This window comes from Chaetodon trifascialis, chromosome 13 (genome assembly GCF_039877785.1).
Source record: "Chaetodon trifascialis isolate fChaTrf1 chromosome 13, fChaTrf1.hap1, whole genome shotgun sequence".
Taxonomy (NCBI): Eukaryota; Metazoa; Chordata; class Actinopteri; order Chaetodontiformes; family Chaetodontidae; genus Chaetodon; species Chaetodon trifascialis.
Genome location: NC_092068.1, coordinates 11,553,553 through 11,577,915, shown reverse-complemented (window position 1 = coordinate 11,577,915; position 24,363 = coordinate 11,553,553). Strand labels below are relative to the sequence as shown.

The window sequence follows — 24,363 nt, the reverse complement described above, 5'->3', positions numbered from 1 at the left end:
TGACTCTACAAACCAAACCCGAAAAGACCTTCATATTTTGCTTGTACAACGGTAACGTCGACCTAATAAACATAATACACGTCCGGTAGAATGAAATATGTGAAGTCGATAGGCTAAAAATAAGCTTTAACTGTTTTTCTTTATACTCGACAAAAAAATGTGTTCTTAACAAATGAGCTATGTGGCTATTGTTATTACAGCCACCTTGGTCACTCCAGGTGCGTTTAGGCGACTCAGTCAATCAGAGATCACGTGCGGTTAGCAACCTGTTTCGTAATGAACATCATAATAAACTGAGGATGATCAATGCATTCATTTGAGTTTGGAAGAAAAATAAAGAATTATTTTGACTTTTAATGACCGTGGTAACAAGCATAACTAACATACTAATAATATTATACTCGTGCAACTTGTCAGATATCTGACTTTCACTATTTTGTAAAATTTCCTTTTCTGCCACAGAGATGTTAAGAGAAAAAAACGTGTAAATGTTGGGGAGTGCCTCAGTGGGAGGGATCCCTGCTGCAGGAAACCTAGGTGGCGTGCAGAGCTTGGAAGCTAAACTTTCCGAGTGCATCTGAAGAGACGGGAGCGCGTCTCTGCCTCAGACACCTGATGACTGATGATCATCATCCAAACTCTTGAAACCAGGGGACGAAATTTCACAAGAGATCACTGTTTTTTGGATTTTTTCGAAGCACCATAAAAAAAAAAGAAAAAGAAAAAGAAAGAAGGCTTCTAAACGAGAACGAGCAGTATTACTTCATTGTCACTGGACTTTCAGAGATGGCTCTGTCTTTCCAACGCAGGTGTTTGCTTTTGCTCTGTTTGACAGCCGTCCACAGTGGTCATGCTGCCGTTCAGGTAAGAACAGTTTACTTTAGATTAGTTTAATGCAACAACGGCTTGATTGTCCAAGAGGATCTGCTGCCTGGACGAACTGGCTCAATAAAGTGTGCAGCTATATGAAACCTCAACATGTGACCAAACGGGCCTATTCTAGAAATATTCATATACATTTCATGGAAAAAGTCACCCTAACAAATAATCTAATTATTTTCACCATTTCATCTATCTTGTATTATATATTAGGCTTTTGTGTCATTTTCAGTTTTACCAGGTTTGTGATCACAGCAGTCAACAGTTTCCACTGGAGATATTGATACTTTCTGCAATAAATAATAATATTAATAAAAATCATTGTAGCATCCGGATATGAGTCCTCTCATGTCTTTTCAGCTGGTGGCATTTCCCCTTTGCCTGGGGCAGGTAAAGGGAGCACAACACTGCCTAACTACTGCACAGGTCCAAACCATATGCACAATGAATTTAAATGTATTGAAGCTTGTTATTGTACAAAGCCCACCAAATGCCAGTGCAGGAATCCAAGGTATGCTGCACAGAGAAACTGTTCCAACGAGCATGTGATTAATAAACCCTCCTGAAAGGATTAGAGGCACTTTTCCCTGAGGAACCTTGTAACGGCTTGACAAGCTTTCCCCCTCAAGTAACTGCTAGTGGCACCCATGCTATTTTTGAGTCTGCCCATTCAGGTTTATCCAATGAGCATGTGCCGTCCTACCGCCATGCAAAATATACAGAGGAACAGCATTTTGGACTTAGGTCCCTCTGACATCTGCCAGACAGCTTTTGTCCAGCTGTGTCTGCCACTGGAGTTGTGGTAGTAAGACAAAAGGGGTGAGGGAGGGAAGAAGAGAGATGGTATGCCCAGGATATCTCACATGAGAGTGCAATGAGGTCTAATGGAAAATAGAGGAAAGCAAGTGAAAGAAACCATGGTGAGTTAGTGTACCATACAAGTACAGTAAAATGTCTCCCATCTCACTAATAGGTCTTGTCAGTGTTACATAATGTAATTTGATATCAATGAAAACACTTTGTAACCGTAACAACCATATGCCCACCAATAAGATGGATTTAGTTTCAGTTACATCATGTTCCACAGCTGCACATTAATGTTTGTTCACCGCTCATGTTTTATATTTTATGAGCGTTAAACTGAGCTAACCTTTATTCCTGTGCTCGTTTTCTGGTTGGAAAGTCATCGCACGGCGAAATGTTTCGCCAAGACTCTTTTATAACTCTTAATTCTGCTCATGGTGCTCGTGCTCTATTCACAGACGTGCATGGATAAGCACCAGGTGGTGGGGGTCCTTCGTCAAATGGAGAAGTTTCTGAAAGGCCAGGAGATGCGGTTTACAGAGGGCCTCAGGATCATGAAGTCAAAGCTGGCAACGCTTCAGAACTCCGTCTCCAAGCTGCCTCAAGCAGACCAGTCAGCTGGTGAGTACTGAACAGGTAACGGCGCACTACACCAGCTCTAACACCGCCCTAGCTTTCATGTCCGTCATCACAGTCATCATCATTTTCATCTTCACACTCCCTTTTTCACGGCAGACATTCACATTTGTCATTGTAGTAAAGCGCAGGCTTTGCTAGTAATATTAACAATGGCTCCGTTCTATTCAAGTGTCCCAGTAAGCCATGCCAGTGTGACAGTGAGCCACTGGGAACAATACAAGAAGCCTGAAACTGAAGGAGCTGAATGGAATTCAGTCATCATTCATTCATTATTATTTCTTTTCTCTCTGTAACATGCCAACATCTCTTCTGTGAAAAAGGTCTTTTGTCCTCTACCATCATCTTCATCAACTTGTTCTCCTACACAGTAGATGATGATAGATCAAACTTTTTACTGTCAGAATTAAGTTACCCACCATAATTATAATTGTTATTATTAGTAGTAGTATTTTAATTAATCTAAAATTTACTTAATAATAACTAAATTACAAAATTGTATTCATTTACATAAAGAAATTATATAACTTAAAAGCCACGCACACACACACACACACACACACACACTCACAGAAACAGGTGTTTTGAGCTTATTCTGGCTGTTTGACGTCTGCACATGTTTGTATTGAGCAAGAAATGATTACATTCTGTTCTATCTGCCATTTTACAATAAGACTGGATCATGGCATTTGGTAGGATGTAATTATCATAAACATGCATCTAATTGCTGAAGTAAATAAATCAGTCAATGTGTGGTGTCACAGAGGCATGATTTTTATTTACATATACTCTACCATTCTCTGCTCTTTGACCATTTGGTTCAGATAATTTTGGAAGAAATCTTAAACAACTGACACAGATTTTGAAGAAATCATTGAGTGGTGTATTAGGACAAGTGTGTTACATATTTGAAGATATTTATTCCATATTTATGCAATTGTTGTGGCTGTGGTAGAAGTCCTCAAGTTTCCCATTTAAAACAATTGATTATGTTGATTTAAAGATAGTCTGGTGGATGTCATCCTGATATTACTTTATGGTGAGTAACTATATTAAATAGACTTTATAGTCGTACTAAATAAGCATTTTTTTTATGTGCTTGCTGTAAAATCAATACATCTGATGAGAGACTGCCAAAAATACAGAAGACGTGTCTGCATTTGCTCCACTGATCATGTAAACACACAGCATATGGTTGGCTGTAAAATTGGAAGTCATTTACTCCGTGATCCTTTGGACATATTTTTGGTGAAAACGCTTCCTGAATGAGTATTAATTTGATTTACAATCCACACTGTATGAAGTTTCACATACATGCATGATGTGGCTGAGGCTTTGTTCAATAAGTCACTGAATAATCTTTCAGTTCAGATTCCAGCGTATTTAATTTACAACATTTTAGGGAACATTCAATTGTTTGAAGTTGATCTTCAAACAGTATTTCGTTAACCAGAGAGCCAGATATGGCTTCTTCCATTATGGGATTATATATTCATACTGCAGTGCAGGGCCATCTCGGTTACAGAGCTGGGTACTTGACAGGGAAGTGGATCTGTGGAATTGTGTTGTTTGGCAGCAGACACTAAGGCCAATTTGTTAGTGATGGACCAGTGCAGTCCATAACTCTGTGGAGAGTACTTGGCAAGACAGGACAAAGCTGATATTTTACATTTACAGCAATAAAGGCTCAACAAAATGAAGAGAAGAAAGTGAAATTACAGCACCACCTGCTTAAATCAGAATGAAGATCCAACAGTCCACATACATTTTATTGAGATATAGTTTAATGATTTAATTATTATAGTAGAATTAAACATAGTTAGTCTACTCTGAAGTATAGGTTTCCCTTTATACAATACATGCAAAAACCATATTACGCACAGTTAGCTCCTTGTGGCATCAAGCTCAAACTTACAAAAAGTTGGTCAGAAAAAGGTACAGTGGGCTCTCATTATACAAACCTGAGCTGGACTTGATGGAGGTCTGGCCATGAGAGACTGACAGTATCTTACAGCAGTCTACATTTGTGGTTGAAAGAATGGAAACATTTTCTCATAATTCGAGCTGGATGAAACATACGATTCTCATGAAAGATCACAATGTAATCCATTCATAATGTTGTGTAATGTAATTATGTTATACATTATGCAAGCGTTAAACTTTCCAGACCATGCTGCGTAGCAAAACATTTGGCTGCTGGTGAAGTTCTGACGAATGAAAATGGCCGGTCCTGTGCTGGTTGACTGTAAATGAGGCATTTGAACCGTCCTTTCCCACGAAGGCTCCGCACTGCCCAGTGACACGTGTATATCCCCAGGCAGAGAATGCCAGAGGATGTCGGGAGGCTTACTCCACATGTGACCAGCCTCTCTCTCGTGCTCTCTTTCTCTCTCCCACAGCTCCCACCACCTGCCCCTCTCTGGAAGCCCCCGCTCATGGAACCAAGTTTGGCTCAAAGTACTTTGCTGGACATGAGGTCCATTTCACTTGTTCCCAAGGTTACCATCTCGTTGGTTCTGCCACACGTGTCTGCCGGGACAATGGCACTTGGACCGGCGTCAGTGCCCTCTGTAAAGGTGAGCCTTTGACCAAGTGTTCTGTTTGATTCAGGTGAGGACTGCAGTTTCACTTCAGCTACGGTATGTTTTCATCACAGGATTAGGAGCTTTTCACCCCCATGACTTTCTCCACATGCAAACATGCATCCAGTACTGCCTATATAAGATTTGGTGCAATGTTTGTCTGTGCAGTATTCACTGCTGAGCAAAAATCTCCACACCCATTTAAGGCAACCTTGGCTCAGCAGAGTCTGAATGCCGGGCTGAAAGGGACAGCAGCCCCAGAGGCCAAACTGAGTTCCTCGCACGTACACAGATAACAAACAAAGAAAAGAGCCATTCTTTGGAGTGGCTGGATCTCCACAGCGTACTGAATGAAGCCCTCGTTAAAATGGCATTAAATGTCTCTGAACACAGAAAAACACCTGTACTGCATTCCACTGTGGGGTGCCTTCCCTCCAGCAGTGGTTTAGCTACTGTAAGATAAAGCCCCGGTCTCTTGCTCATGTTTCCCTGGTTCTTTGACTGCAGTCCCACTGGACGGGGTTAGGTCCAGACATTATACCCACACCATGGTCTGATAGCACAGAAGTATGCAAAGCATGCTATTGATAGTTCCTTCAGACTGCACTGGTGGCTCTCTTCCAAAAATTCCAAGTGGCATGCGCATACGTTTATTGACATTCACAGCTAGAACAACATGAGAAGGCTTGACTCTGCACAGTATTATCCCTGTTCATGTTTTTCAGCGCAGCGCAAGAGGTCTAAATTTAGTCATGCTTAAAAAGCAGTATTGACTGAGTGTGAAAACCTTAAAGTTAGGAAGAGTTTAAAAATATCTAGCAGAGAGAAGTGGGCCTTTTCATGTTATGACCCTGTGGTGGCCCCTGGGGAAGCCAAATAAACATTAAAGGGACTGGTTGTCATCCAGTAGCCTATACTGTGGCCTCAGCGCTGGAGCTCAAAGAGCAGAAGCTGCTTCATGATTTGAACATCTGCACAACTCTCAGAGCTCACCACACCAACAAAGATCATAAGGCTGTTTGTCCACTTGTGTCCGAACTTTGGCAGGCAGAACACATTTTAGAGCCGTGTTAGAGTGTCAGATCATTTTACACAGGTTAAGCATCTTCTCAGCCGCGGTTTGATGAGCTTTAAGTTACAAATAAGACTTAATATTAGTGGGTGACTGAATGAATCTCAACTATATACATATCAGTATGAATTCAGTAGTATTTTACCAAGCTCCTTTTTGCATTTCAGTATTGGCCATTCCTGACCCTACTGTACATCTACTCACAGTGAGAGGCATTTACAGTAATACCAGTCTGCACATGTCCAGGTGGAGGCCATAGAAACACTTGAGTAGAATTTCTGTAACTGAGAATTGTTTTATGGGAACTTGTTAAGAAGGCGTTGAACAAGATACTTCACAACTGTTGGCTTTGCTGAGTGGAAAAGCCTTCAAATGTGCCTTTATTCTGATGTGTTTCACATAGCTACGCAGGAAGATATGAGTAAAACATAGAGACCAACAAGTTGCACTTTTAACTTTGAAGATGCAGATGGATTTTATTGAATTACACTTTAATGATAGCCTCCATTAAATTTCGTCAAGATAAGTATTACTTTTCCAGAAATGGAACAAATAAAAGGGCATCACTGACTCACAGCTGACATGCTGTGCCCATAATGACAGTACCAGGCAGTTTCTCAGTCTTAAGTATCAGTTATCAAAGTGGGTGGACACTCATTGCCCCTCAGTGGATGGATGGTAAATGGCCTTACAGATGGTAAAGGGAGTCTATTGATGGGTGATAAAAGGACTTCCGTGTGTGTCATACTCTTTCTTTTTAGTGAAACCACCATTTCAAACAGGACCCAGTCTTTACCATCGCTTATGCTGTTTGATGAACGGGGCTGCAGATGATTTTGCTGTGGTGTTTTTCAACAAGTTAACGATAGGGATCATTCTCCTTTTTTCCCACAGATATAAGTGAGTGTGCAAGTAATCCCTGTCAGAATGGAGGCACCTGTGTAGAAGGTGTTAACCAGTACAAATGCACCTGCCCCCAGAACTGGAGTGGCTCTCACTGCCAGCACCAAACCCAGACAGGTCAGCACCACGAAAGGAACGTCTGAAATCTACTCATGTGCATGTTAACATTGTGTCCAGCACAGATCTTCAGCTTTGATATTTTCTCCCCGAATGCAGCGCCACCTGAGTGGAGTGTTATGAATGATCCAGCATTCAGCCGGAGACCTCGCTGTGCCCAAGTGAACCGAGCCCAGCACTGCAGCTGCGATGCGGGCTTTCACATGAGTGGCACCTCTGACAACAGCATCTGTCAGGGTGAGCTGTAATTATGTGCTACTTAATTGATCCCTGCGGGGAAATTCTCCTTTTGCTGCTCCTCCTCACAGAGAAGCAAGGTCAGCTACAGAGCAGTTCCCTCGAGCTGGCGCCCCGCTCAACGACACCTCAGCAGGGCAAATAGCAGATGTTATAGAGGCTTTACTGCTGGAAAGATCCCCGAATACCTGGATCTTTTGCTGCTCTAGTGATTAATATGGTTACAAATGAGAGTAATGTGTGGAGCCAGTCTGTGACAAACAAGATAATCCTCTCGGGAGGTCACAATCTGATTAGCATCCGTTTAGGTCACAGTCCAATTGGTTTTAAGGTGTAGTTTGTTGAGTAACATTTTGAAATGGGAGTTTTCATGCAGCTGCTCCAACTGTGTTGATGTCCAGGTTTCTCAAAGGGCAATACTAAGGCACCTAAATACTGACAACAGCCTGAGAGAAAGACACAACATTCCTTGGTTCCTCAGTGTGTTGTAAACTAAACAGTGTGTATGAGGTATATCATTACCTATGTCCCTATCTCCTCCCTCATAGCTACTCTTATATGCACAGTGCCCTGGCCTGGTTATGTGACGCATGTTTAAAGCAGGCACGTACATCCATTTCCTTTTCTGTTTCGCCACAGATGTAAATGAGTGTGAAGTGTACCGGCTGGACCAAGGAGGGAAGCTGTGCATCCATGAGTGTGTGAACGTCCCAGGCTCGTACCACTGCTCTTGCCCCAAAGGCTACAAGTTGCTCCCAGACGGGCGGAGCTGTGAGGGTGAGTGACAAGAGGGAGCAGAGGACAAAGCCTCATTCACGGGGCCCTGGCTGTCGATCTGGCTGCAGCTCCAGAGAGTAATACCTGTGATTTAGAAAGACGGGGCGCCTTTAACAGCGGAGCGTTCACTCTCTGCAGAGGTGTCTGTCAGCCCACTTTCATTTACACCCCTGAAGTTGACGATGCTTGCCAGCGGAATGAATGACCTCACCCTTTCCCGGCAGAAGGCTTCTTTAGGACATGAGGCGTTTGCGGGAGACTAAACTACAAAAAAACCAAATAAACAATCACAGCACAGCACCCCCTGCTCGCCCTGTGGTAACCAGGAAGCAGGGAGTCTGTCTGGCAAGTCTCTCTTCCCGATTCTCATTCATACATACCTTCGCTGTTTTGTCTTCCAGATGTGGACGAGTGTTTAAGCCAGCAGCACAACTGTAGCCGCGGGACAACTTGTATCAACACAGGGGGAGGCTTTCAGTGTGTCAACCCAGAGTGCCCCCGTTCTCATGGCAACATCAGCTATGTCAAGACATCTCCCTTGTAAGTGGATACACCCCAACGTTTGTCAGTGAAAAGCTGTAGAAGAACACAAACCGGGATCACGTCCTCCACGTTTCAGTAGGAAATGGTCATCAACTTTCAAATGGCCATCTGTACACAAAGTCAGACCCAACCGTGAGGCACTAATGGGCTCCTGGCAGATATTTTGACCTGTAATAGCAAGAAAAGCACCATTTAAACTGACAATTGCTGTGTTCAGGTGTGCCAACAATCCATGCCAGTGACTCAGAATGCACAATAAGAGGTCAAAATACATGCATCTGCATTAAGAAAGGTCTATCATTGAATAGGTGCACTTGAGCAAGGTAACCTAAAATACTTCAAGAGAAACTCAGGTTTCAGAAATCTTGGAAAGTATTTTGGTGGTTTTGGCCATCATTGCTATTGGTGGAAACAACATTACACTCGCCATGACAACTGCTGAGATCTGGCAAGGCAGCAATATCACTAACAACCAAGTTAATCAAACTTCTTGGGCAGAGCAGGCTGCAGATGAAGCCATGACTGAAGCTGCCATAAACATCCATCACAGTTTGCCAACAAGCATCCTGGTTCAACTTTGACCTGCTGTACTTGCTGTAGTCGCATGCAGTGAGAGACTATCATTTGCTGGGTGCACTTACTTTAAGTTTTACCTTCATACAAGATAATCTGGCAGAATCGCTGATTTGCGTGATCATCTGGCTGGTCGAGATTCTTTTTCCCATCAGACTTAATTGCATCATTTCAATGATATCATAACCAATGCAAGTGATGACAATAAAAAATAAGAGTTGTGGTTATAGCTATGTCACCATGAAGCAAATCATTCCTGACGAAGAGCCTGCATACTCAGCAGAACTTCACTATGTGACCTTTTTTTTTAAATTTAAAGCCATGTAGAACATCTATGTCCTGGCCAAATGTTTGGAGACGTTACAACTCCCATCTCTCCATTTGCCAGTCACCAGCAAGCTGCCTCATTTAAGAGTATGAAGCAAAGCTCTGTCTGCTGCTACTGAACCATCAACGTGGTAAACTTGTGCTCCACTGCCAGCAAAGGGGATGAATTAATGTTTGTGAAAACACTTGTAACAAGGGAGAGAGCGGCAAATCGAATGAGACAGTAGCAATGTCCCTGTTTCATCGTACATGCTCATGCTAAGCAGGGTCTGAGTTTGTAATGCATTCACCGTGAAGTGGCTGAATTAAGTATGGGTTTAATCGTCAGTGTGCAATTCCACTTTATTTTTGGTCTGTCCCACAATGCAGCGCTAAAAGGAAATAGCTACTCACAGCTGCAGGAAATTAAAACAAATTTCAGATGATGGCGAGACAGCGTCTGGGAGATCTCAGAAAAAATGACAAAATGACCACATTACGTGAGAAATGTTCAGCACACATTTTGCGTTGCCTAATAGGTATTTGCTGCATTTCTTTCCTGCAGCCAGTGTGAGAGAAACCCCTGCCCCATGGACAGCCGCTCCTGCCACCTGGCTCCTAAGACCGTGTCCTTCCACTACCTGTCTCTGCCCTCCAACCCGCAGACGCCTGCCACGCTGTTCCGCATGGCGACCGCCGCCGCCCCAGGGCGCACCGGGCCGGACAGCCTGCGCTTCGGCATAGTGGGTGGAAACTCCCGAGGCATCTTCGTCATGCAACGCTCAGACAGACAGACCGGTGAGCTGATACTGGTCCAGCAGCTGCGTGGGCCGCAGGAGATCAGCGTTGATGTGGACATGTCCGAGTACAGCGACCGCACCTTTCAGGCCAAGCATGTGGCCAGGGTCCACGTTCTGGTTTCACCTTACAACTTCTGAGAGTGAGCTCGCAAAGGAGGAAGACTAGAGACAGAAAGGCGAAGAGGAACAAGGAAGAGTGTGTGATGGGCACTGAGTTTACTCATACTGTTTCTTCATCCCCAGGTCATTTGTCTGAGCTGAGGCCAGCATTCGTTCAGTGGCCAAATTACCAAAAGAGTGACAGAGTGACGAGCCGATATGTAACAGTTATATTATGAGTAACAATATATGGCAGAAAACATCATAGATGCTTCTTTAAACAGTGTCGGTATGCTTTGACTGATGATGTTTGACTGAGAGTGTTTGAATGCATGAAAACTAGCTAAACAAAAGCATAATGAATGGGTTGGGAGGGACAGACACCTGCTTTTGTCATTGCTGTTGCTTTGTGTTTCTATTATTATGTCCATCATAGATCATGTCTGTGTAGCTCAGGGTCAGGCCCCGGGGCTGATGCACTGCCTTCGCTTTATTGATGATAAATCCCTATAAGACATTAGTGCTCCCATGGCTCTAATTTATTGGAAGTATTATTGCTGGTTTCTACATTGTAACATACTGTATGCCACATGTTTATCTTCCATCATATACTGTATATTTGTTTTGGGGTTTTTGTACTAGCTCGCCCTGTTTAGGGCACCATTCATTATACTAAGGGAGTTGTTTTTAACAGTAGATGCAGTACTGTACCTGGGCATTTTTCCTCTATTACTCATATTCTGTATGTTACCCAGAAATAGCCTCATTGTATTCTAAATCATGGATGATTTGGCAAGCTTGCCAATGCACTACACAATTTATCTGGAATTTTAATTGTCTTTACATAACTGAAATAAAGTCAGTCCAACATTTCAGTATTTGTTAGAGCTACCTTGCTTGATGCTGAACAGTGTGGTATTAAATGTCCCTGTGGCAGTGCTTGTTTTCATTCTACATCCATTATGAGTGAATTTTAATGAGCGAAATTTAAACCATGGCACAGGTGATAAATGAACGCTGGATGGCTGTAAAAACTTATCTGACCGAATGGATGAAAAGTTGGAAAGAAAGAATGTGTTTTATAAGATGACCCCTGGGGCAGCAGTTCAAAGACAATACAAGTCAAAGCAGTGTTTTTCATGTCTCAGAAACAAGAATCGCGGTATTTCTATTTGACTTGAATACGAGGAACAGTAGGTTTAGCTGTCACGTTTTCAAAAACATCTCTCTGTGTGTCTATTTGTCAGAGAAAGAAGAGGCTAATGTTCACCACATGTGTTCTCTTAACTTCCTTCACGTCTCCATCCAGGGGTTTACATTGCAATAAAAGGAGCCAGAAGAGCTGCATGCTTCCAGGAGGAGGAGGGGTGGATGGCAAGAATCAAAAAACAAGCCCTGACGGAACACACTGCTCTGAAAATGACAGTGTGCCTTTTAATGGCAGGCGTCACTTCCTTCAGTAAGCGTACCAGGAGCGCTCACATGGCAGCCTTTGTTTCACGCTCCTCCAGCTGTTTGATGTTCACATGTTTCATCCATTCCGAGGAGGAAGGATATCACCAGAGACAACTGGAGAGTGCTGAGCCTCATAACACGGGCCATTTGCTGAGTAACCATAATAGTAGTGACATATACAGTAGACACACAAAGATGCAGTGGCCTGCAGTGAATACCAATATGAGGAAGCTTATACTGTGTTTGTGAAACTTAAAGTAAATGTCTTGTAATGGTGGTAAGGAAATGTCTGTGATCACGGTTCCACTTTACTGATGCAAGTTCCCTGTGCCTTAACTGTCACTGCTGAGCTTCTGGCTGAAATGGGCACAAAAATAGCAAAATTGTGGCAATTGGACAAATCTCAGAAATCATGACATTCGGCAAAATACAGGAAACCCACAGTACCAAAACGGGACAAGTAAAAACTCAGCAACACTGACTAAAAAAGAGCATAAAGTTGTGCTTTGAGCTTCAGTAATCTGCTTTGTTACTGCAGGACGAGAGTGCATTATTATTTTGTGGTTGGGTCTATAAAGCTCCTGGTCACAAGCCACCTATAAAAAGCACATGCACCTTTTCCCCAAAACAGAGGAAACAATCTCCACATCATAAATTCTTGAAATTCCAGTACACACAGTGTCCTCCTACAACGTCTCTTAACTTTACCTATTTAAGCACAGAACCATAAGTCACTCAGTCGAAACACCTTAAATCTGTGGATCTCCATGAAAACAGAAAAGAGGCATGTTGCTGGTGGGTTAGTCCACAATGAAAGACACTGTGGAGGAATTCTGTTCTACTTTTATTATCCAGGAGGGGGGAGAGGTCGCCTGTGGATCATCTTTCATGTGGGATAAATGTTTGGAGGAACTCCACAAATATGTGAGAGTATAGGAAAGCAGGCTGCGTGTCCCTTTGCTTTTGGCTCTGGCTTTGAAGTGGCCTATAATCTGCCATTTCAGGCCATAATAATGGCATGCTTTATCCATATATTATACTGCTTGATGCACTCTTATTATCAGCTCAGACAGAACATTCATGTGTGATGGGTCATAAAAAAATTGAATGAATTATGTTGCAGGTTGCTCAGATGTAACACTCAGATATTTTAAGCTGAAACTGTCTTCTTTAATGTGGGGGTCTCTGATACTTGTGTTTTAGCCCGAACACCTGGTATAAAGGTGTACCATTAATTTCAAAGGTTTAATAAGTTTGGTCTCCATAAAACAACTTGAATGTCAAGATATTGGGCTGTTTGTGTATTTTATGTTGTTTCAGCCCTCTTAGTAACAAGCCTATTAAAGGCTGATGGCTTGAGAGAAAACTCGGCAACAGGGCTTCATTCAGCCTCTCAATGCTTCAGTCTCTGTGTTTCATTATCGTTCATCATAATTTTCCTCACAATCGCCCATTCATTCAACAGTTTCTTCTATTTCCTCTTGAATCTGACGTTCGAAAACCAGCTTTAAAAAGAAACAGGTTTTGAGTGATGTCGCAAAATCACATCCTTAGTCAAATATGCATTTTTATTAACAAACGAATACTGAAAATCGTCGATCAGGAAACAATCTCTTGTATTCGATTCGTTCTTTAATCTGGGTGTGCAGACTTCCTGAGAAGGAAGAGAGAAGAAAACTGCTGGTATGAAAAGTTCAAGCCTGGTTCTTTGACACCCCTGAAAGACAAAAAAAAAAAAAAAAAAAGGAAAAAGACTCATTCTCTGCAGAGACCTTTTCACCTGCGGAATTATGAAATAACTGGAATCAGCCAAAAACCCATCTGTACAAGTAATCGAGGTCCACTGCAGGTGTCTGCAGTTTTATATAACAAAAGGACAGCTTGCCATCATAAGCACGATTATTCCAGGCTTCCAACCCAAAAACAAAAGGAGCAGTGACATTATGAACCAAAGTGATCAGCGTGTGCTCGTGCTAACCACATACTGCATCTAATGCGTCATAATATGGGATGGCCCAGACAGATAAGATTACAAGTCCTGCTGTTACATTTACTCAAGACAACATACATGAAGACAATAACAGTGCCCCGACTCTAACACGACACTGACGAACACACCAGGCCAGCCATTTCCAAAATAAAATCTAAATGTATTAAGACTTCTTGGATGAACATGGATGATATTAAGGTCTCTGTGAATCCAATACAACGATTTCATCAGCACAGAAGGCAAAAATGGGAATAAGAAACAAGCCGCAGGTTGCTGTAAGCCTAGTACATTGTGAGATTGTTCAGGGCCCGATGCATTACAAAAACACATGGAAGCACACATTGTAAACACACCAAAGAGTAAACACGGGTGAACACACTCATACATTTCAACAACTTATAAGTACACTTGAAACACAAATAAATAATGATCTCCATATTAACAAACATACAGTATATTGCTCCTCATTTCAGAAGACACACATGTACAGTAGATTCAAGACATGACAGAAAACCCCAATTCTACACTATTGACCCCAGATACACGCAAATTTCAATTGTACAAATTCACCTGTTTGTGCTTCGTCCCTCTCGACCTCATTCACACACCAATACTGGGGATGCCGGGTGGCTTCAACGTGAGACGTGAATGACACTTTCGTACATGTTGTTCTCAATTACCTGAACGGATTAGGCCTCATACAAGAAGAACATGCAGGCACAGCTTCGACCTTCAAAGTGCAAATGTTCTACTCGGCATCACTGCGTTGGAGTTTTCTAAGTTTTCTTGTCTTGGGCAACAAAAAGAGCGTACCTCAGACACAGTCACATGGAAATGTTTACTGTACTCCATAACTTTTGGGAACTTCACAATAATGTATTTATTTATAGAGATCCTGTTTGAATTGAATCAATAACACATTGAAGTCAAATTCTCACTCTCTTCTGGTGCAAACACCAGCTTAGATAAATCATTTTTTGATGTTAATTACTGAAAGCTGAGTACTTTTAATTATTTTTCCCCATGATAAATAAGCATCTTATTTTATTGAAACCAGGCAATAATGTCTAGAAACCCTCTAAAAGACTCTTAATGTATATTTGAGAGTATGTTCACGCATGAGGCCCAGTGTTCTTAAAGGACCAGTGTGTCAGATTTAGAGGGATCTACTGGCAGAATACGACAAAAACCCAATCTAATATTCATAAGTATGTTTTCAGGAGTGTATCATCACCTCAATATAAGAATCATTGTATTTACATCACCTTAGGATGTTTACAGTAACCCTGATAAGACCAAACACCAGCTTTAGAGAGGGCCTTTCGTGGCCACGGTAGGTTCTCCTGCACACTTGGTCAGGGAGGGGTGAGGAGAGGGGTTTTCATCTGGCTGCAATCTGCAACCTTACTGCAAAATGTCACTAAATCCAACACACTGGACCTTTAACTCTCCGCTAAAATAAATTCACACGAACATAACAGAAATAAATACAGCACTTAATATAAATGAAACATTCTCTTTGGAAAAAGTGAACCAGTTGGTCAGTGAAAAGACAGTTTTCCTCTGGCAGAGTCCTTTGCTCTTGAGCAGATGAGGACATGAGCAGAGATCCCCCTAAATTGCAGCCTGCTCCACCCTGCATAGTAGCAACCGAACAGGGAAATCCCCTGAAAAGCTAAATGGCACTCCTCCATTACCACCACCACCACCACCTGACTGGAAATCCTGGAGAAAACCCTCCTACAGAGTCAGGGACAGCTTCTATGTCCTCCCTTCATGTCAGCTGATGGCTGCAAAGGCTTTGCCTCACTCCAGCTTTGACATCTCATATCTGGTCGTCATGATTTCCTGGGAAAGAATATGCAAATATGAACAATACATTTTTATATGGAGCATCAAGTTATAATGTTCGCTTTCAGACAGAAATCCCCCTGAAAATCAATATTATTGCCTGTTCTTACTCAGGCTGGAGAGAACAGCCCACCCTTAGATAAATCTGTCAAACTTTCAATTTTTACACAGCAGTTCACAACGTTAACAGTGTCAACTTCACCATTCGAAATTCTTTGTGATCACTAAAACAATGGGTCAGAAGCAGGCTTCTCATTTCTAACCTGCGTTTGTCATTTTACAGTCTGAAATGACAGCTGTCAGTGGCAGATTTTACCTCTAGAAGTTGATCTCCGGCTGACTTATTTTGAAAAGGTGACTCTTGCAAAAGGGGCTTTAAGTGCACTTCAATGCACATGGCTACATTTATGATATCATGCTGATCAAGACTATGACTACAGCTGCATCTCCCAAGCAAAAACAGCTGATGCCAGAGAGACACAAAGACATTTTGTCAATCAAGTCTGACAGCCTGTCAAGCTGTCAGGATTCTGGCAGAGCACATGTATTCATTTCATTTCAATGTAGGTACCGAAGGCATTTCTTTTAGTGTTTTTGAAAGTTGCTCATCTCCACATATCTAGACTGACCGTCTCTGGTTAGAAAAATAATTTTGTGTGAATTCTGTTTTGAAGATTAGAAAGTGACACATACCTCATCTGAGTCCAGCAGGACTGGTAGAGCTCTGCAGCGACAAACAGGACCAAAGACAGACTCTGTTAGAATCACGCGTCTTATTTGAAAACACCTTGCTGGAGTAATAAATACAAATGTGATGGGATGCTTACACATCAGTGAGAGAGCTAGGAATGTTATCCTCCACCCACTTCAAGTCCTCATCCTGGACAAGCAGAAAAACAAGATGAAAAAAGTAAATGCTGCCATCTGCTGAACTATGTGAAACCTGTACAGCAGCATTTCCAAAACTTGGACAGCTAATTATAGAATACAATATTATTCAAACGAGGTGTGCAGCTGTGTTACTGACTGGGTTTGTTTCAGCGGGCTTCACTGTGCCATTTGCCTCACTTTTCGATGCCCTCAACTTTATGCCATCTGCTGTGAAGAGAAAAAACACACACAGGGAAGAAAAATAAATATTACAAGAATACTAGACGCTGAATTTCTGCAATGTTACAGGTGAAAGTAAGACTCCCATGATGTTACTGTACCAATGTTTGAAGAGGCGATGAACTCCTCAATCTCCTCATCGTCAGAGTCGTCAATGAGAGGCGTGAAAGCATACCTGTGGGTATAAATGAAGTGGTTCAAATACCAATAAGTGAAAGAAAAACGTGTTGGTGAATTCAACAGTCCTAACGTACTACTCGCCTTTGGTTGTTTGCAGATGGTCTCCACAAAAACATGATGACGAGCAGAATGACAGAGAACAAAAACCTCCAGAAAGCGTCTTCCACCCACAGCTCAATCCAATCCTTTCACACAAAAACAGGTGTGATTATCAATAAAATGCCAACTAAAAATATTTTTTACTACTACACTACTACAAATATGAATATGCCAAATGATACTCACAGACTGGCAATCTGCTAGCCTGAACTTCTTCGCTGTCCAGCCTATGAAAATGATGGAAGCTGAGGGAGCAAAGGGCGAGATTTGAGACACAAACTCACTCCACTGTGTGCAAACTGAAAGTAAAGTTGTGCCACTTACCGACGACAGCAAATATTAACGTGTTCGTAAAGTGTCTGTAGAGAGACAACTTGACGGGGTTCCTCCTCAGCTTCAGAGTCTTGATGGTTTGTGCCAGGCTGACAAAGATGTTAGTGGCAGTCAAGGTAAACATGTTCCACAGAAACTGTACATATTCATCAATGGGGCCTTATTACCGCTACGTGTGATACTGTAGTTAATGTCCATGTTGTGCCTTATTTCTTCGCAATCACACAGTCTTATACAATCCAACTAATTAGGCGCACACTACCAACTATGTCCAACTATGTCCCATTAATGCACGTTACTAAGCTGGCTTCTTCCCCTGAGTCCTCGTGCTTTATCGTCTCGCAGGTTCCCATGGATCATGATGGCGCGTAGATTGTGGATCATGGTTGCACCTACTATTGTATTCCTGCATGACAGCCACGGCAACTGTCATTATGATGAGTCATATCTCTACTGTTATTAAATACATATTCGAAAAATATACGAATATATACTATGATACACTATTATTATTGTTCATAGTCTTATTTCTCGCTCTCTCTCGCCAACCGGTCGAGGCAGATGGCTATCCATCTGTGCGTGTTCATGGTTCTGTTTGAGGTTACTGTCTGTTAAAAGGAACTTCTTAAAAATGTTGATTGGGATTGACTGTGCAAGAAAAGAAGCAGTGGTGATGGAGGATGTTAAGAGCAGTTAAACCGTCAACCCACCAATTTGCAGTTTAACTGCTCTTATACTGCTAATCATGTGGGTAAGGAATAAGACAGCTGCAGATAAAGCTCTCCTGGTCTAATCTGGGCTCATGGGAAGGAGGTGAAGGGCAGAAGGGAACCACACAGGGATAGGTTTTAAGTGCACAAAAGGATATCCACCAGCACAGAGAGGAGTCAAGCAGAGCCAGGGGAATGCTGGCCAGCAGGGCCAAGTCAGAGTCTTTCGCCTAGAAGGGAGGACAGAGCAGGACCACAGGACACGAGGAAGGCAAGAGAGATGTGGAAAAATCACAGATAGGATGGGAAATGAAAAGGCAGCATCGGCAGTAAAATATAGAACCGTTCACCAAAGAGCAGAGAAGAAAATACCAAATCATTCAACCCACGAGGAAAGACGACTTAAAAACACTCCATTAATTAACAGGTTTGTCCACTTTGTGATTGGTGGTTCGGGTATACACTGGAAGGATATGAACCAGATGGCGCAGGAGTCACACACAGCCAGAACAATCTCTGTAATGAGCACAGGGCCATTGTCTCGACCCTTGATTTTTGCCCACCCAACAAATCAAGAAAATGCACACACAAACAGTGCACAAACAGTGATGTCAGTTTTACTTCAAAACACAATGTGAAAACAAACCGTGCAGCTTTAATAGTTAACTCTTGATTATCTTTCATGTCAGGTTATAAACAGACATCAGAGGTGAAACAATGAGTCCAAGTCACTGATCATCAGAATCTTATTCAAACTCACTTTTGACCATTGAATAATCGTAATTAATCACTTTCCTCTGATTCAACTCATTGTCAGTATCTTGAGGATTTTATGACTATTTGTCAATTTCAATTACAATTTAACATCCAATCTCAATAGAAATAAATAAATAAATCATAGAACATAACTCACCCCAGTAATCCTCAGAACACCTTCAATGCTAGCAAAGGCAAAGTAGAGGATGCCGAGCCCCACAACTCTGTGCATTACTGTCCCCAGTCGAGGCCTAAAACGGAAGTGGATCACGTGATTTTGTTTGCACAATCATTTGGGTTTTTACAACAAACAATAAAGTAGCTGTGTGATTGTGTGTGCAGATAAATGCTGACATACTTTACAATGCCATAGCCAAGGCTGACGATGATGACGAGCAATCGAGCCAAAGTCCTCTTGAGGGCAGAGACCAGCTCGGCGAAAATCAACAGACCTGGAGCTAAAGGCAGCAGCAACAGGAAGAACTAGAATTACCACCTTGTGGTTGTACAACTCAGCAAACCAGTAAAGTTACTTTTACATCCACGTCTGGTCAGACTCATATAATGCATGTACTGAGGACTTTGAAGGGACTTAATAAAAGCTATTAGGTGTCTTTTTTGGTTATAACTTTAGTTATAACTATATTGACATGTATGATTCCAGTGAGAAACAAGCTGTCTTCACTTAGGGATTATCTTTACAGAGGAGTACAAAGGACTGATAGAGAGCTTCATCACATGCTGCAACGACAATCACCTAAGGCTCAACATCAGCAAAACAAATGAGCCTGTGGTGACGACAATGCAGACGGACGGACCATCTGAAAACATAATACCTCTGACCACAGTCAAAGCAAACACGTGAAAAAGGTAAAAGGTATTTTGTGACTGATCTGTAGACACTCACAAGCAGAGCCAACAGCGTTGGTGTTTTCATATTCCGCACAGAAAACAGCCTTCTCCACCATCCCCAGGAATATGACGCCTGCTATCCAGAACTGGATCCTCAGCAGATCCTTCCAGTAGCACGATGCCCAGATGAACCACAGCAGGGCGTACAGGATGTACACTATGCACATCACCATGTAGAACTGTGAAGCCAGAGTGAGGGATTAGTGTATAAACGCATATGAAAGCAGTTTCTCTTCATTAACTAGAGACATGAGGACGGGTCATCCAAAAACATCTACTATTGCTTAATCAGGTCACTTGAATATAATGAGGCTCGAAGGCATTTATTTTAGAAATGGGTGATTAATGGTTCTGACATAATTCAGAAAAACTGATTCCTTAACTCATCTACTTACAATCATGAGAGGCCATTCTGTGATAGAAATGTAGCCATGGCTGCCTTTCATCACCACATGAACTGGAAAAACAAAATGCAGACATGAGACGAGTGAAGCAAACACATTGATTACATTTACTTGCCCAAAATATTCCCTTTTATGCCCTTATACCAAAAAATATTCCAACTATTCTGCATACATGGCAAATGAAAATGTATTTCCTGCTAATGTTTTAATTTACATGCAGCCGTGCATATTCCCATAAACGAACACAGCTTCCCTTTCTCATTCATTGAACCACCTTCTTGAAACAGTTGGAGTTGTGATATTTGCACCGATCCCAAAACCTGCTGATATTCAAGTCTTTCATAATGTTTAAAGGTAGCTGTGTTTCTCCTTTAAACCTTAAATGTGGGCTATTGTTTTGTGCACACACCTTGACCACAGCCTTCCAAACTGTTGGCAAGGCAGGGCATAAAGTATACACATCCAAAGAATGTTCCTAAAATCCAAATAATATCAGCACATCCCACATGTCTTAATTGGAAAATGCTACGTTCGGAACATCCAAACAGAATGCGGTGTTTACATGACCCACATGAAATCTGGAACATCGTAAAATTCGTAATAACAGTGGAAAATTGGTGTGCATGCAAACAGTCACTGATAAATGTTTCTCTTGGTTTTGAAAATTGACACTTCACTGTCGGCTGCAGGAAGTTTCGCAATTATGAGGCAGCTTCAGATTAGGGAAGTCATTTCCACACATTAATGCACCATTCTGGCCGACTTTTCGATCAATCAATGCTTTCAACAGCATGTCCATGTTGAGTGAAATAATACGGGGTGATAGTGTTGCTCTAAGCCAGTCACACAGTCCATTAGTTGTTCATCATGTAAAATCTCACCGGTTAAATTCCAGCTGACATCCTGTTGACTGGTCACAAACTTAACAACCAGCAGGTAAGGCCCATCCTTCCACGTGGTGGCGATGACATTGTCTTTGATATTTAAACTGCCGTTCCTCATGCTGCTGCTACTGCTGTCGTCATACTCCTCAGTGAGCCATCTGGTGTCCTTTACTTCCTGCAATATTACAAACAAAATACAGTGTTTATCACTTCAAAAAACACTGAATTGAGACAGATTGTGTTCCTTGAAAGCACTTTTTTCTGTTTTCTTACCATAATTTCACCCTTAATAGGTGGACTGACTGGACGTGGGTCTGCCTTGGCTTTCTGAAAAATATGGAGAGTTACTGGATGTCGAGAGACAATGAATGCCACGATGCCAAGTGTGTCACCTACTTTGAGCATTGGAAAGGAGCGCTTTCCATTGTCACATGTTAAAGGCCCGTGTTGGTGTTCGATGTACTCTCCTTGTCCGAGGGGATTTGGATCCAGGCTCTCCCCACGACTCAGAGGTGTTCTGTCATACATTTCCTACAGACAATAACTCACAATTCAGCATTCATGTACAATCAAGCCTAGACAGAGAAGGACTGTCAGATTGTGCGTATGGACTCATGTACTTACTTCAATATTGTTGAATTCATTGTGACACGGATAGTATTTTAAATACCACTGAATAGTGAAGGCCACCTTCTCAGGACAGCCAAAAGACACAACTAAAAGAAGACATAAGTGATGATGAGCACAAGGGACAAACATGGGCACGAGTTTTAAGATAGGTCAGGAGCACATATTCCATGTCTTACCTTTCAATTCAATGTCAGTGTCTTTATACATGGATTTCCTTAACAGCAGTGGTCTTGATGTCTGTGGTTTAGCAAATAAAGTTTATGAGATAGAGTGGAACCAAGGATTACTTTTCTTATCAATTAATATATAATAAGTTAGGTGAACTGATTAATCATTTAGGCGGGAGAGGGACACCGTTGTTAATACTGTCCTGGGTTCAAACCCACTCAACCTGGACTCTTTCTGTGATCGTGAATAGGGAAAAGACCTGTGAATCAGGTGAATCATAAACGTGGCTGTGAATGTGTCTGTCGGTACGAGTTCAGTGACAGGCTGGTGACCCTCAGCACACCTAACACTGCAACTGGATCTAGAGTCAGAGACAACAACGGAGGGAACTTGAAGCTTCTGAATACTTAAATTATTGATTAAGGCAAGTCCTCTTTGGATCAAGTCTGGGGAATGTGCCTTAACACTAATAAACACGAGGCTCCTTGGCTGCAACTCAAATTTTATGATGTTTTTAGTGATAAGTTTAGTTCAGACTGGGATTTGAACTCTCAAGTCTTGGTCAAGACATAATCGTACGGTTAGACAAATATCTATATTTGGGTGCTCACTAGCAAAGACTCTTTGGACAACTGTCTCAGGGTGAAACCAGCTAGTTAGCCAATGGCTAACCTTAAAGAAAATCAACCTCTCTTTACAAGGCTAAGTGCTGACTAGCTAACGACATACTCTGCTCTTTCAGTTGGCCCACTTTATTTAAATCTGCTCAGGATAGCAAGTGGCGGTAAAGACCGGTTAACGCGATACCATTTACGCAGGACAGGTAACTCGTCTGTCATCACACTCACAGCTGACAGCGAACGCGCATAACAGGGCTAATGTAGCTAATGTTAGCTAGCTGCTACTGCAGTTATCCAGCAGGTTTAGTATTTCCAGTAAGATACTCACATTTACAACTGTGATTTTCCAAAGCCCTGTTTCCGGTGCTGCAACAGCCACATTTATGGTACTAAGTAAAATTACAAATAGGACTGCCCATGGATAGAAAATCCCTCTTGTCGGACAGCTCCACGTCCTCATCCTGTTTGCAGCGGCCATGTTCATTGCGGTCTTGAACGCTCCCCTGTAGGAGGCGCCCTGAACGCAACAGCTAAGACAGAGCGTCTGTGTGACGTTACCTGTAAAGTAATATTTTTTATTTCCTTGGGTAGCGAAGGCTTGCCGCTCCCTACTCTGCCTCTGACTGGCTTACACTGATATTCCTACCCCAATCCTAGCTAATCATCACTCCTCACTCATAAACCTTACGTCCTCGTGCCTAACTGTAACCAATCCAACAACGAAGGCAATGATTACTAGCCAATTAGAGGCAGTGTAAGGCGGGCCATTCTTTCGCCATCCTGGAAAAACTAGAACAGTCACACCTGTTCTGGTCTGAGGTTGGACTGGTTTTTATTTTGGTGAGTGAAGTAGCTGCTCCTTATCTTTCCCTTATCAATTAAACTTCTGCAGTGACCTTGACCCACTTTGATTCCTTTAACTGAAGACTGTACAAAAGCAGTTTTCAAGGTACTGGTATTTATTTGAATGTTCCAATTTTGGGGCAGTTTTTCTCTCCTAAATATATTTAAAGTAAAGTCCAAGTTTTTAGTTCAGTAACTAAGTACATTTACTCAGTACTGTGCTTAAATACTGTTTATCTATAAAGCACTTCTTGTCAAGCCCCCTGAGTATCTCCCATGTCTTCTTTACTATAAATCCATTGAGATGGTGACATCTTATAAGTACCTGGGTGTTCATCTGAACAACAAACTGGACTGGACTCATAACACCACTGCACTTTTAAAAAAAGGAAAGAGCAGAATCTATCTGCTCGGGAGGCTGAGGTCTTTTGGGGTGCGAGGGGCACTCCTGAAGACCTCCTATGACTGTGTTGTGGCCTCTGCCATTTTCTACGGTGTAGTCTGCTGGGGGAGCAGCATCACAGCAGCTGACAGGGAGAGGCTGGACAAACTCGTTAGGAAGGCCAGCTCTGTCCTCGGATGCCCTCTGGAACTGGTGGAGGTGGTGAGGGAGAAGAGGATGACAGCCAAGCTGTCCTCCATGACAGTCCATGACAGTCAATGACTCCCACCCCCTCCAAAACACACTCACTGCACTGAGGAGCTCCATCAGTGACAGGATGCTACATCCAAAGTGTGTGAAGGAGCGGAGGAAACTTTTGATGTATTGCTTTATATATGGTGTCATTTAGTTGAATTGTTTTACATGAATTGTAATTTTTAGATGTATTTTATATGTCTTAGCAGGGCATCATTGCAACAGAGAGCTTGCTGTCAATGGCCTTCCCTGTTTAAAGGTAATTTAAGTACAATTTTGAGGTACTTTCTTTGAGTATTTTCATTCTATGCTACTTTGTTGTGCCCTTTACTCCACTACATGTATTTGGCAGCTATAGTTACAGGTTACTTTGCAGATTTGTTAAAGATGACTCTACTGGTTCACAGCGTTTTTCACTTGTGGCCTCTTTCCTGTTTCAGATCTCTGAGTTGT

At 42.2% G+C, this 24,363-nt stretch overlaps 2 protein-coding genes across 4 annotated transcripts; one reads left to right on the top strand and one right to left on the bottom strand.

Annotated features, from left to right (window-relative positions):
• Window positions 1-560: 560 nt before the first annotated feature.
• LOC139341308 (fibulin-7) lies at window positions 561-11,205 on the top strand. The gene is made up of 8 exons (XM_070977783.1): window positions 561-864; window positions 2,142-2,304; window positions 4,719-4,895; window positions 6,868-6,993; window positions 7,093-7,230; window positions 7,870-8,007; window positions 8,409-8,547; window positions 9,995-11,205. The coding sequence occupies exons 1-8, from the start codon at window positions 787-789 to the stop codon at window positions 10,365-10,367; spliced, it is 1,332 nt and encodes a 443-aa protein (XP_070833884.1). The 5' UTR covers window positions 561-786; the 3' UTR covers window positions 10,368-11,205.
• A 2,127-nt stretch (window positions 11,206-13,332) lies between these two features.
• tmem87b (transmembrane protein 87B) lies at window positions 13,333-22,945 on the bottom strand. 3 transcript variants are annotated; one of them, XM_070977953.1, is made up of 19 exons: window positions 22,759-22,945; window positions 21,819-21,879; window positions 21,637-21,728; window positions 21,409-21,543; window positions 21,286-21,339; window positions 21,010-21,187; window positions 20,120-20,181; window positions 19,720-19,903; window positions 19,171-19,270; window positions 18,970-19,063; window positions 18,521-18,603; window positions 17,338-17,435; window positions 17,200-17,258; window positions 16,996-17,099; window positions 16,836-16,909; window positions 16,652-16,722; window positions 16,452-16,504; window positions 16,318-16,348; window positions 13,333-15,621 (listed from the first exon to the last, which is right to left on the bottom strand). In XM_070977953.1, the coding sequence occupies exons 1-19, from the start codon at window positions 22,912-22,914 to the stop codon at window positions 15,580-15,582; spliced, it is 1,731 nt and encodes a 576-aa protein (XP_070834054.1). In that variant the 5' UTR covers window positions 22,915-22,945; the 3' UTR covers window positions 13,333-15,579. The 3 variants fall into 3 exon arrangements, with proteins under 3 accessions (XP_070834054.1, XP_070834055.1, XP_070834056.1); XM_070977954.1 differs by lacking the exon at window positions 18,521-18,603 and adding an exon at window positions 18,215-18,286 and having other exon boundaries at window positions 16,652-16,719; window positions 17,338-17,446; XM_070977955.1 differs by lacking the exon at window positions 18,521-18,603 and adding an exon at window positions 18,215-18,286 and having other exon boundaries at window positions 17,338-17,446; window positions 22,759-22,929.
• Between the last annotated feature and the right edge of the window lie 1,418 nt (window positions 22,946-24,363).

Bases quoted from the DNA above. Each gene is read 5' to 3' on its own strand.
- tmem87b (XM_070977953.1), bottom strand. From the start codon at position 22,914: ATGAACATGGCCGCTGCAAACAGGATGAGGACGTGGAGCTGTCCGACA. The intron at 18,604-18,969 runs GTGAGTTATGTT...GCAAAAATCAAG, and splicing joins GTGTTCTGAGGATTACTGGG to GGTCGAGACAATGGCCCTGT. The intron at 17,436-18,520 runs GTGTATACCCGA...CATCTTTGTCAG, and splicing joins ATCTGGTTCATATCCTTCCA to CCTGGCACAAACCATCAAGA.
- LOC139341308 (XM_070977783.1), top strand. From the start codon at position 787: ATGGCTCTGTCTTTCCAACGCAGGTGTTTGCTTTTGCTCTGTTTGACA. The intron at 2,305-4,718 runs GTGAGTACTGAA...TCTCTCCCACAG, and splicing joins TCAAGCAGACCAGTCAGCTG to CTCCCACCACCTGCCCCTCT. The intron at 7,231-7,869 runs GTGAGCTGTAAT...GTTTCGCCACAG, and splicing joins TGACAACAGCATCTGTCAGG to ATGTAAATGAGTGTGAAGTG.